The sequence below is a fragment of the Phocoena sinus genome, chromosome 8 (genome assembly GCF_008692025.1).
Source record: "Phocoena sinus isolate mPhoSin1 chromosome 8, mPhoSin1.pri, whole genome shotgun sequence".
NCBI classification, from domain to species: domain Eukaryota; kingdom Metazoa; phylum Chordata; class Mammalia; order Artiodactyla; family Phocoenidae; genus Phocoena; species Phocoena sinus.
Window position 1 is genome coordinate 44035523 of NC_045770.1, and position 14346 is coordinate 44049868.

At 35.8% G+C, this 14346-nt stretch overlaps 1 protein-coding gene across 1 annotated transcript in view; it reads left to right on the top strand.

Moving 5' to 3' along the window:
* NOX4 (NADPH oxidase 4) overlaps positions 1–14346 on the top strand; it is a 147262-nt gene that overhangs the window by 67619 nt on the left and 65297 nt on the right. Inside the window, 1 exon segment of the mRNA XM_032640633.1 lies at positions 11475–11535. Coding sequence (XP_032496524.1) covers positions 11475–11535 — 61 coding nt within the window.

Consider the following 14346-nt stretch of genomic DNA (forward strand, 5'->3'; position numbering starts at 1 on the left):
CCCCGGGCTGGGAAGATCCCACATGCCACGGAGCGGCTGGGCCCGTGAGCCATGGCCTCTGAGCTTGCGCGTCCGGAGCCTGTGCTCTGCAATGGGAGAGGCCACAACAGTGAGAGGCCCGCATACCGCAAAAAAACCCACAAAAAACAAAGTGACTTCCCATATGCCAATTCCCACTAAAATTGTATACACACCCCATTTTTGTCAAGGATAATAGTACCTACTAATTAAATGCCTAAACAAACTTTGAAAATATTATATTATTTAGTTCTGTATTTCTATGTGATGTGTACTGTTAACTCTCTATGATACAGAAAATAATGTGACTCAGAAATATTAGATAGCACACAACTAATTAGTGGCACAGGTGAGATAGAAACACAGACTGCCTGGCTGAGAGGTGTATTGTTAGCTATTCGGCCCTGTCTCTCTCATGCCTCACCACCTAGCCATGTTCAGGGCATTCATATTTCTAAAACTCCTTTTGCTCTTAGACATACTTGTTGGAGTCAACAAAAAAGAATTACCATTTAAAAGAGAAGTTTATGAAATTATAAAAATGTATTTTCAAGAGAAATATGAAGTTGAAAGTTTTATATTGCCCACACTACTAAGCTCTTCAAATATTGTGGGGAGTTGAAAGTCAAATTCCCCTGTTAGAAAAGTCTACTATTTACTTTGATCTATTGTGTCAGTATAAGGAAAAATCAAATCTATAAAATATCCATTGGATCCCATTGGATTCAGTAGCTTGAATTTCACCTCATTTTTTAAACAGAGATGAAGCTTTTACAACTGAAAATAACAAAAGAAGTTGGTGCAAAGATAAGGTACAGAAGCACTATAGTATTTTTCATAATTTCTGTCAAAGTAAGACTAAGTTTTGACTACTGATTTAATTAGGAACTCAAAGGTTGGACTTTTCATTGCTTAAAGTGCTTCAACATCTCTTATACTTGACACTGACTTTGCTACACATGGAAGCCATGCTAATCTGGTGGGTGTTCCCAGAAAGTTGTGATTGTTCTCTGCGGTAGCACTTGCATTCTCTCAGGGTGTAACCAGCAGGAACGTTTGCTGACAAAGGTGGTTGGAGATCAGAGGCTACTGTACAGTATTAGACCGTAGATTTTGGAATCCTGGACAGCTGGGATTGGAGACCTGAATACCCCACTTATTAGTACTGTGACCTTGAACAAGATAATGAACACACTTACCTTTGGTTTACTTCTTTATAAAACATGGATAATAATAGTAACTTCTCTATGAAGCTTTGAATGTGAATTAAAAAGATATAATCAAGCTAAGCATGGTGCTTGGCACACAGGAGGTTCTCAGTCAGTTAGAAGTTGTTTCTGTTGTTGTTGTTGTTTTTCTCACTCCAATCCCACAATTCAAAAAAAATTTTTTTTATTGGAGTATAGTTGATTTACAACGTTGTATTAGTCTCAGGTGTATAGCAAAGTGAATCAGTTATACATATACATATATCTACTTTTTTTTTAGATTCTTTTCCCATATAGGCCATTACAGAGTACTGAGCAGAGTTCCCTGTGCTATACAGTAGGTCCCTATTAGTCATCTATTTTATATATAGTAGTGTGTATATGTCAATCCCAATCTCCCAATTTATCCCTCCCCCCACTTCTCCCCTGGTAACCACAAGTTTGTTTTCTACATCTGTGACTCTATTTATGTTTTGTAACTAAGTTCATTTGAACCTTTTTCTTAGATTCCACATACAAGCATTGTCATATGATATTTTTATTTCCAATAATGAGTGGACAATCAAAACAGGATTAAACTGAATTTTTTTTTTTTTTTTTTGCTTCCTTCTTCAGCTTGCAATAACTGACTAAGCTCTGGCCACAGACTGGTTTAGAAACAGTCATTTGGGGGACTGATGATTTGCCTCTTGTGGTTTACTAGCCCGTGGGATGAAGGATGTTTCAGGTTGGGTTTCCAGGGAAATGGACTGGGAGTAGAGATTTGCGTGCCAGAGGTTTGTTGGTTAGTGTGCTCAGATCAACACCTGGTAAAGAGTGAGGGACTAAGGAGGCAAGGCAGAAGTTGAACTGTGATATAGTCTCCACAGAGGCCTCAGCAGCTCACACAGGAGATCTGCAGGTAAAATGATAGTTCAGAGTTGTCCTGTCTTGAAGTCAGGAGGACAAACCTGTGTACTCCCAAATTACAGTCATTGGGTTTGACGCATAGACATGGGTGGGGAAGCGTTTGTCTGTGGATGGCAATTCCTGGGGAGGGTCTCAGAAGTAGCTCTCAGCAGGCAGCACTTTCAGCAGCTGGGAGATTGGGGAAATGAGTGTTTTAATACTGAAAATTGGGAAAAGGGAGAAGGGAAGAAGACCTGAACAGGGCACCACTGTTTCCACTACACACAACACTTAGATAGATGTATTTAAATTTATATATTTATATACATTTATATACCTATAAATATATAAAAGGTGTATTAAAATATAGCTTCTGTGAGATAATTCTATTTTTAAAACTTAAGGCACATATAAATTCTAATCGTTTATCTAAAGTTATTGAACTTTAAAACATTGTAGTCCAAACAGCAGATTTACTTGTTTCTTTGCTGTGAGGGAAGGAGGTATCTAAAACATAAATTGTTTAAAGGATCAAAAAAATCAAAGTAACACAATTGATGACAAAGTTGGAACCAAAATTCAAGTTTTCTGATTCTTTTCCTTCTTTAAACCTTTATTGACTTAAAACCTGGGTAGATTTTTCTTTTCTTTTTTTTTTTTTGACTACGTAGTCGATCTCTTAAAGTGTTTTCTAGCTGTGCTCTGTAATTACCAAACTTTGGATTTTCTGCCAAAACAAATGTATAAAGGTATGCTCTCATCTAATTTGATATGTAAATCAGAGATGATTTTAAAAAGTCGAACTTAAGAAAGCATGAAACCTACTGCTTACTACAGAATGTAACATCTCTTTGTATTTAACTGAGGTAGATATTATTTATGTTTATTAATACTTGTCATGGATTCTCAAGTAAAAAACGCAGAATCTGCTTTTGTATAGCAGTAATTGATTGAAGTTTGCATAAATATCTGTATCCTTTCATTATTATTTTTTTTCAGAACCACACGTGCTTTCCTGACATCTGTATTTTAAGTTGTATGATTCATTATTTTTAAACTTGGATAACCTGATTTCACATATTTTTCCATGAGTCACAGGAAAGTCTAGTTGTTAGTTTGTTATTGTCTGTACTTTTACATAGCATGCCTGCACTTGCCATCATTTTTGATTTTTGTTTTTCATGTCTCAACCAGTCACTTTGGGAATAGTCCTTCCAGTTTTCAATGAAAACCAGACAAGAATGGCCATGGATTTCTCAAGACTGGCAAACTATTTTTGTTATTATTTGTTTAATTCCATGGGTTTAAATATAACCAGGAAGTCTGCATCAGTTGTTTTGATCTTGGGTCTTGATCTCATCTATTTAACTCTTAAAAATTACTTTTCTCTAGGGTTTCACAAATCTTTTGCTTGGACAATTTAGAAACGCAGCTGGGATGGATGATACATTAGCAAGGCAACAACGTGTCTTAACCATAGAGCAGGCACAGTGGTGGAAATCGCTCCAGAAGGTCACTAATGTTCAGGAAACTTAACAGGGCATCTGAATTCTCTGAAAATTAGGCATTATCTAACTGCTCTAGTTTGACTTTTTTCCAGGGGAAAAGAAAATATTCCTTCGGTGCCTGATGTGATCCTGCATGATAAATATGAACTTAAATAGGTCAATGTATTCAGAGCAAACCTGTTGTTTAATATTAAACTTGGTTTATTCAATTGGTATTTTTGGATGCCTCCTTTTACCTAGATACCAAAGAGAAGATGATCAATAAAAGCTCCTTTCTCGACTTAACATCTCCTTTCTGCTACTGCCCCATTTCTCAGTTCTTCCTTTCCTCTTATTCTCTGTTAAATCCACCAACTTTGCCCATACCACTCTACTTAAACATTTCCGAGGTCAACAGTGACCACGTTATTGCTAGGTCCAAGGGTCATTTCGCAGTCCTCAGTTGGACTGACCTCTCATCTCCATTTGGCACAGCTGACCACTTGCTTTATCGACACCCTGCTTTCATTTTGCTTCCAGGACATCCACTCACCTGCTTTGTCTCCTAGGGTTCTGGGTACTTTTACTTGGTCTTTCTTTTTTTGCTATTCCTTGTCATCCCATGACCTCTAAATATCAGAACACTCCAGTGTCCATTCCTTGAACTACTTTTCCTCTCCAGCTAAATTCATTTCTCTGGTGATCTTTCCTATTGATGTATCCGTATTCTATCATCTCCCAAATTTATATTTCCAGGCCCCATCTCTGAAATTCAGGATCCTGTATCCAATCGTCTACCAGGAACTTCCACTTGGATGTCTAATAGACATCTTAAATTAACATGTCTAAAATTGAACTAACCTTTGGCCTTCCAACCTATTCCACCCACCATCTTCTCCCACTTCAGTTTAATGCCAACTCAGTTGTCCATGTTGCTCGGGCTGAAAACCTGAACATCATTCTTGACTTTTATCAGTTTTTTAAAATATAGGCAAAAATCCATCCACAAATTTTCTTGGCTCTACCTTCAAAATATGTCCACCATTTCCACCGTTGCCACCCTGGTCCAATCTACTACCATTGGATAGCCTCCTGACTTCTCTGCATCTGTCTGCCCTTACTCAGCTACCATTTTTTTTTTTTTTTTACATTTTTATTGGAGTATAACTGCTTTACAATGGTGTGTTAGTTTCTGCTTTATAACAAAGTGAATCAGTTATACATATACATATGTTCCCATATGTCTTCCCTCTTGCGTCTCCCTCCCTCCCACCCTCCCTATCCCACCCCTCTAGGTGGTCCCAAAGCACCGAGCTGATCTCCCTGTTCAGCTACCATTTAATCTTAACAAGCTGCCAAGGTGATTATTTTGAAATGAAAATCAGATTATGTCATTTTTCTGTTAAGAAAACAGGCAGTTTTCACCTTGAGCTATACTTGATATCTGTTGACTTATATCTGCATGAGTGTGCATGTGTGGGGAGGGGTGTGAGTGGAGAAGGGAGATCAGAGGTCAGAGTGTCTGGAATAGACTAAGGAAAAGGAAGGATGGTAGGAAATAATGTCAGAGAAGTCATGAGGAGTCAGATTATGTAGGGTTTATATGACAATGCAAGGGCTTTGGTTTTTACTTTGAGTGAGGAAGGAGCCATTGGATGGCTCTGGGTAGAGGAAGGACATCACCTGGCTTAGTTTTTAACAGGAGCACTCTGGATGCTATGTTAGGGTTAGATGAAGGGCAGAGCAGAGAGACTAGTTAGGAGGCCATTGCGGTCATCCACCTGAGGTATGATGCTGCTTGGACCAGGATGGTGACGGTGAAGCTGGTGAGAGGTATCAGGTTCTTAATATCTTGGAAAGAGTTAGCAGGATTTCTTGATAGACTGGGTATGGAATGGGAAGGAAATACAAGAGTTAAGGTTTTTATTTTACTTTTTTAATTTATTTTTTTGTTTTGTTTCTTGGTCTGAGCAACTGGAGCCACATTATCTGAGATAGGGAGGGCCCTCCCTATCAAATTCTCATCTACAAAAGCTCTCATTCTGATGAGAATTTGTAGAGCTCAGTTTGGGATATGTAAATGTGATATGGCACTTAGTCTACTTTTATCAAATATTTCCTGAGCAAATGAATGACATCTCAGCCCTACTTTCCACTGTACAGGTTATTCCTGTATCTTGAGCCATTTTTGTCCCACCTCTACTTGTCCTACTTGTGTTTGGATTTGTGGGAGCGTAGCTGCCTGGCTTGTGCTTGGGGTGAGGTAATTTGGGGGTCAAGTTATCCCATATACAGACGTGAACACATTTCTTCTCTTTTTTAAAATTATAAGTCCAACCTCAGCTTTCTTCTATTGTCTGTGAGGTCTCTGAGACCTAAGTATTCCCAATGAGGTGTGAGAAAGATGGGCTTGCTTCTCAAGGTGATCCCCTTTCTGAGGGTTGTACGATTTCAGCTTTGGAATTTTTTCCCAAACCACCATGTCACCCGCATTTCGTCTTTCAAAATGTGTTGACACCTCTCTATTGTTGTTATCATTCCCTGTGTTACCTTTGATATTGTCATGTGTATTTTTATATTCATTAATTGTTATTTCAGTGTTTTGTTTTTTTTCTTTTGAGGGAGCTGAGATAAATTCCATTGAAGTTAGCAAAAATCTCACTTACATACTTTTCCAGGATCTTTCTGTTTAATATTTAGCATTTTTTTCACGAAACTATACAAGTAAACACTAACTTTTTCCTTCAAGTAAACCAGTAAACATTGACATGTTATATTTGTCAAAACGTTTAGAGTCACGATGTTGCACTAATTGGGATGGATTTTGTGCTTCTGGCTCATTATCTCCTCTCTTACTTTTAGAACGATCCTCATTTGTGAAGTTACATGAGCTCCTAGTATAGTCTGTGAAACTTTTTAATACTCAATACATGTTTGTTGAATGTTTGAATAAATTGTAGAAGAATTGCCCATTGTTGAAGTCCTTATTCATTCTCAGGTTAATTCTCCAATATTTTATTAAATGATATTTGAATGCATACCCAATAAGGGTAAGATGCTATAGAATATATGATAATGATTTAGAAATAGTTCTTGATCTCAAGACACTTATAGTATATTAATACTGGAAAAATTACACAAAATTAAAGAGGTAAACTGTAATAAAGGGCATTAAAGTCAAGTAATTTGGAATTTCAGAGAAGAGAGGGATTTTTGTAGCATGGGAAATCAAGATTTCTTCATGAAAGTGGTAGCATTTGAGATGGGCCTTAAAGAATTACCAGTGTCCAATATGAGAAATGGGAATGAAGTCATTCTAAATGAGTATACTAGTAAGTGAGAAAACGAAGAGACAAGAAAATATATTAGTTGATCCATGTTGGCTTAGCTGGATTAGAGTGAATCAAAGAGGAAAAATGGGATATAAAATTGGAAAGAATTTGGAACAAATGTGGTTGGTCAGAGACCATAGGAAAGAAAGAATGTGCATGTTTTCCCATAAGAGGATACGAAAGGTTAATCAATAGATTGCTGTGATCAGACGTTTTCTTCGGTAATATTATTTGAAAGGACTTGAAAATTGATTGAATGCTGGCATGAAGAGAAATACCTGGTATTACTCTGAGATTTGAACCTCTGTTCTGGTGGGATGTAGGTTCCATGTCCAGACCTAGGGGAATTAAAAGGAGAAGATAATTTGGGAAAGAAGAGAACAGCGATTTTAGATATATTACATTTAGAGCAAATTTCAAGTAGAAATTATCTAGCAGGCATAGAAAATGTGAAACTAGAACTTTGGAAAAGAGGGTTAAAAATAAAGACCTGACAATAATGATTAAAGAACATCATATTCTGTGATCATTTTCTCTGGTTTAAGAAATTTGTTACATTGAAAATTTAATATTTAACATAGTAACATCCATTTTAGAATTATTTTTATTTATTGTTGCAAACCTCTTGATTTAAAATAAACACATTGTGGCTTTTAAATTCATTTCCCGTGTTGAATAAATTCTTGTGCAGTGACATCATTTTTACATTTTGTTCTCAAATGTAAGATGATTATGTAATATCTGTTTATATTTTTGTGGGACTGTTATAAAATCATTAGTCATTTGAGCACATTAAAAACCCAAAACCTTTTTGAACAAAAAATTTGAAAGGAAAGGTTGTTTTTCTCCAGGATATCAAAGTACACATTCCTCCAGGTCTCTTGCAAATTCTGTCATTCTATTTTCTTCTCCTTAAACTAGGTGATGAGTATTCTGCTACTTATATTAAGGTCAATATCAGCCAAACTCCATTCTCTTCATCTAGGAAACTTAAGTGAGACTAAAGTAAGACTCAGGAATGTTTTAATGTTTATATTTTAAATTAAACTTTTAAAGTATGTAAATTTATAAACATTAGAAAGCTTAATAATAAATTTAAAAAATAGATGTGTATGAAATGAGTTATTTTCTCTGTCTTCGATTTTACTTCCCAGAAATTAATATTCTTAACAATGTATCCTATAGTCTCATCAATGTATTTGTGTATAGAGGAAAAACACTAATATCTGTTTTTTAAAATTTTATTATTTATTTATTTATTTATGGCTGCGTTGAGTCTTCATTGCTGCACGTGAGCTTTCTCTAGTTGCGGAGAGTGGAGGCTAGTCTTCATTGTGGTGCGTGGGCTTCTCGTTGCGGTGACTTCTCTTGTTGCGGAGCACGAGCTCTAGGCGCATGGGCTTCAGTAGTTGTGGCATGTGGGCTCAGTAGTTGTGGCTCTCAGGTTCTAGAGCACAGGCTCAGTAGTTGTGGTGCACAGGCTTAGTTGCTCCGCGGCATGTGGGATCTTCCCGGACCAGGGCACGAACCTGTGTCCCCTGCATTTGCAGGTGGATTCTTAACCACTGTGCCATCAGTGAAGTTCCCTAATATCTGTTTTAATTTTAATAATGTGAACTTTACTACATGTCCTACAACATATTTTAACTGAAAATTTGTCATTAGCATATTCATTTTTAATGTTCTAAGAGAAACAAGATAGCCAAAGATATGAATACTTTATTATTTCTTCTCTTTGAGAAGTTTTCTAAACACTTTTAAAAAGATAGTGAAACAACATTAAGGAATCACTTCACTGTGCTTTAGACAACATTAATGAATCTGAACATTATTTTTGCAAAGGTACTAAAATGTGATTCTAAGATTTTCAGTCATTGTTTCAAACCATACATGGTGAAGTCATTCTGTGTGCTATTCTATTCAGGCCCCCTTCAAATCTGGGGTGATATGACTGGGCAAAGACTCTGTTAAAATCTGTCTTCTTCATTCCTAGCTAGTCTGAGGAAGCATCAGTAATTTATAAAGGCATCATTCCCAAGAGTTTGAGAGGAGCAATACTGTGTTCTACCTGTTCACAACCAGATCAACCTTAAAAGCTATCCTGATACATTTGGCCAACACTTAGAAGAAGGAGGTTTATAGGCTCCTACAAGGCCTGAGGGAATGTTAAACATCATATGTAATTATCTTTTACAATGTCTGCACTGAAAGAATGGAACAGAGATATGAATATTTGGCAAAATGTGCATTTTCCTTTAGAATACATTATAAGATTAACTCAAGCCAGATGCGCACTCAGGCATACAAAGACTAACTTTGTTGCTCTCTTCTTGGCTTAGATCTTCTTTTCATAACCTAAGATTTAGTTCACAATAAGGGAAACATCAAGAGACATGGGAACAATCAGATTGGTAGCTTGGAACTCTGTTGGGATTCTTGCTTTCTGGCAGCTACAACTTTTACAGCATAGAGGCTCTGGCCAGCGTTAAGTATTGATAGTACGAAGTAAAAGTGGTAGTGGGTTTTTACAGATCACATCATCTTATTTGGAGATTTACTAATGACAAAACATTGCTCTTGGAGTTATTAAAAACTAGAATGTAAATTAAATAATTAAATGTTAGATTGAGAATTATAAATGAAGTAATATTTTAATAGTATAAATAATATTTAAGTAATATGATTTTTATATTCTTTTCATTTATTTCAATATTTTAAACTACAGTTAGTAGTAATAATCCTATTAGAAACACTGATAGTGAAATAGTGGTTTGGAAATTCCATGTTACAATAAATCTCAACCCTGAACATGTGCTTTTTAGTTTGTTTATGATTTGTCATGAAGAAATGATTAATACCTAACTTTTTATTTAGTGTTTTCACTGACCTCCAAGCTACTTATCTTCTTTGATGAGTTGTTTACATATCTCCATGGTGTCTTCACCTTCCTTTATTTCTTTTCCCCAGAGCATCCCTATGTGACCTACGTTAATTAGTCAACATAGTGAGCTTGAGGATCTTCAACTTACTTCACGTAACCCATTCTCTATCACAAGGCCCTCAGAGCCACTGGCATATTCTTTCATCTGTGCTTTAACTTCAGCCCATATTTCCCCTTAATTCATATTGTTGTACATTGATTCCACTAATTTTCAACAAATCCTTTTTTTCCCTCTACTCCATTTGACTTCTCATGCAATCCTTAGCCATTTTCCATATCTTTGCTTTAGTGGAGACAGTGGCCTGCCATAGTTACGAACTGTGTAGGCAGACAAACCCAGACCCAAATTCTGTCTTGGGCAAGTTGATTTTTTTTTTTCCTTTTTTAAAATTTTTATTGGAGTATAGTTGATTTAAAATGTTATGTTAGTTTCTGCTGTATAGCAAAGTGAATCAGTTATATATATATCCACTCTTTTTAAAGACAGGTCACCAGGGTTATTGTGAGCTTTTAGAAATGAGGCACTTAGCCCTGCCCTTGGTACATGATATTCAATGAACACTGGCTAGTCACATGCAGGTGATCCCTTACCCATAACGCTTATGCTAGATGTATTTTCGGAATTCAGAATTTTGAGGGTTGTAAAAGGTATGCATAATTAATATATTACCTAAGCTGTCTAGTAGGATATGAGGCAGCATTCTTAAACAAATGGGTATTTCTGTAGGAAAATAGTTCTGTATGAACTTTTATACAGAAGTATTAACCTCCCATCATTACCTTCCCATCAATTCAGGTCTGATAGTGCCACCAAATGTGTTATGAAAAAACTCATTTTTGAAAATCTCTGAATTTTAGAATTGTGGAAAGGGATTGGGATTCTTTAAAATAAAGGGAGATACTGCATTTTCTTATTGTGAACTAAAAACTATTCTCTCATTTTTACTATGTGGCTGTTTCCTATATTTGCTAAACATGGGACCACATGTACTTTTTCTCACCTCCAGTACCACAGCTTACTCCCCTCCTCAGGTACCCTTGCCACTTTACTCCAGATTTCTTCTGAGAATTATGGGAGGGAATGAAATAAAACTCTTTCAGTAGGAGTTTCTTCACTGGACACAGAAAATTCAGGTCACATTGATAATTATTTTTTTCATTTCATTTTCATTTTTTCATGAATTTGTTAGGATGTGAATCGTATCAGAATATCTGCAAAGAAAAAGACACCAAAATCATTAGTCTCCATTTCTTCCTTCGTGGTTAAAAGCTGTGTCCTCTTAAATATTTTAACTCAAAATATATTTAAGCAAGATTTATGCTTAGATGTAATATACTAGCCGTTTTAGACTATGTGTATTTTTTGTTTTATATAATAAATACGGGCTTTTCGAGAAACGTATAATGTCTTATTGACTGGTTGGCACTGCTTTTTTCCTCCCACTAATGAGGATCTGTATAGATTTTTTTTAGTCCATTCCTTTCTATTGCTTATTGATTTTGGAGATTTGCTCTGAGAATAAAAGTAGTAATTGAATCATACTCTGGTACTACATAATTATTATTCAGAATTGACTCCAGTATTTATTTATTTTTTTAGTGTCCTACTGAAACCAAAGCAACATTTGGGGTCCACCTTAAAATAGTAGGAGACTGGACAGGTATGTAGAACATAAAGTTTTAAAATATACGCTTTGAAAATAATGGGTCATACAATAATGTTGATGTCTAAGTAGTGGAATGACCAGCACGTATAGAAATGTGTATGTGTTCTCAAGCTGTTGTTTTGTTTTCTTTCTTTGCTTGTACAGTTTTAACATTCATGTGTTTTTTTTTTTCTTCTGTAAGATGCATTTTTGGAATTGGAATACCTTGGATATCAGTAATTGTTAATAGTGTGTTGTTCGTGTGATTGTAAATCATAGATTTCTACCTGCTTGTCAGATGTACTGGAAGTAGTAGGAACACTGAAATGTCTTTTAGAAAACGTCATTTTAAAATTAGTGGTTGGTTTTACTTTCAAAATAATCAACACCTGGGATTGAGATCACACAAATCTTCCAGTTCTTACATGATTGTCTGCATGGTATTATCTATATATATAGCAACTCTACAACATCTTTTGAATAGTGGTCATTTATAATAGCAGGTCTGTTGGTGATGTTTTACTCTTTTATTGACAAAATTTTTTTTTATTATCTGAAAGGTGCATTGTATTAAGAGTTCTGAGTAAATAAACATTATTCATTCTTATATTCCCTTTGCCCAACAGAGTGACTGACAAGTGAGTGCTCAGCAAACGTTAGCTTGTTGGCTGGTTGTTTATTTTGGCTATTCAAAGGAAAGGATGCAAATGTAAATAAAAAATAATTTTGAACTGAATGCTAAACTAGGAGTTGGTTTGTGAAAACTATACAGAATCAGAAAAAGGCAGATTCAGTGTAATCTCGGGCAATAAGAGAATCTTCACAGAGAAGATAAAATTTGAGCTGAACATTGAAAATCAGACAAATGAAGAAAGAAGAAGGTCATTTAAGTGAAATCCACAGCACTGTCAAAAAGCAAGGAAGGTAATGATTAAACCTTATTTGAGAAGTGTGAGTCAGTCAGTCTAGCAGAAGGAAAGATATTGTTCTGGGGAATGGTATGGAAAAACCATTTACAGTCAGCATGGTAAAGATCTTGAATGCCTTGACAAGGTGTTAGAGCAACTTAGGGATGTTAGGGAATCTTTGAAGGATTTGGAGCATCGTAATGTAAACGGTATTGATAACTTGCTAGTTGATTAGATTAGGATCAAGGGAAGACTTATTGGTACTGGAAGGCAGAGGAGAAGGAGTCAATAAAGGAGTGAGGATGGAAACTGAGGACTAGAAGAAATGTATTTGCAAATGCACCTTAAGAAGTTAGTATTGGAAAGGGGGGCACTAATTGTTGTAAAAATTAGGAAAGGACAAGATATTATGTAACAGGGAAGAGATATTTTAGAAAGGACAGTGAAAGAGCTTATATTATACAGTTAAATAATAATAGTGTGTATAAAATCCTTTGTCTCTAAAAAGAGCAGTCAGCTTGGAAATGGAGATGAGAAGAAAATGGGGAAAATATGCAACATAGGATTTAATGGGCAAACAAAGAAACTAATCCAAAGATCTTTGAGCAGTGATGACCTATTTGGAATCATGAAAAATCAGACTTAAATTCATATTATTCATTTGATAGCTTTTGAAAGAGATCATTGTAGTCCATTGTTAGAAGAATACTAGAAATAGTAATTCTCATAAGCCCAGAACTAGTTGATATAATAAAAATTGTTTTGCATTGTTTGGCAAATAAAGAATGAGCTGAAATTATTCTCTGGTAAGAATCCCAATATAGTAAGAATTAACTTCAATAAAGAATGGTAATTGATAGAATTCTATATCTGAAGGGTAACAAGCATAATGAAGTCATAATTTAATTCATCAGGGTAAACAGAAAGTTCATCAGGGTTTTTTTAAATTTTTATTTTTTAAACATCTTTAATGGAGTATAATTGCTCTACAATGGTGTGTTAGTTTCTGCTTTATAGCAAAGTTAATCAGCCATACATATACATATATCTCCATATCTCCTCCCTCTGTCATCTCCATCCCACCCTCCCTATCCCACCCCTTGGTGGTCACAAAGCACTCAGCGGATCTCCCTGTGCTATGTGGCTGCTTCCCACTAGCTATCAGTTTTATATTTGGTAGTGTATATATGTCGATGCCTCTTTCTCACTTCGTCCCAGCTTACACTTCCCCCCTCCATGTCCTCAAGTACATTCTCTATGTCTGTGTCTTTATTCCAGTCCTGCCCCTAGGTTCTTCATAAACATTTTTATTTTTTTTTACATTCCATATATATGTGTTAACATATGGTAATTGTATTTCTCTTTCTGACTTACTTCACTCTGTATGACAAACACTAGGTCAATCCACCTCACTACAAATAACTCAATTTTGTGTCTTTTTATGGCTGAGTAATATTCCATTGTATATATATGCCACATCTTCTTTATCCATTCATCTGTCAATGGACAGATGTCTGGACTATTGTAAATAGCGCTGCAATGACCATTGTGGTACATGACTCTTTTTGAATTATGGTTTTCTCAGGGTATATGCCCAGTAGTGGGACTGCTGGGTCATATGGTAGCTCTATTTTTAGTTTTCTCAGGAACCTCCATACTGTTCTACATAGTGGCTGTATCAATCTACATTCCCACCAACAGTGCAAGAGGGTTCTGTTTTCTCCACAGCCTCTCCAGCATTTATTGCTTATAGATTTTTTGATGATGGCCATTCTGAATGGTGTGAGCTGATATCTCATTGTAGTTTTGATTTGCGTTTCTCTAATGATTAGTGATGTTGAGCACCCTTTCATGTGTTTGTTGGCAATCTGTATATCTTCTTTGGAGAAATGTCTATTTAGGTCTTCTGCCCCTTTTT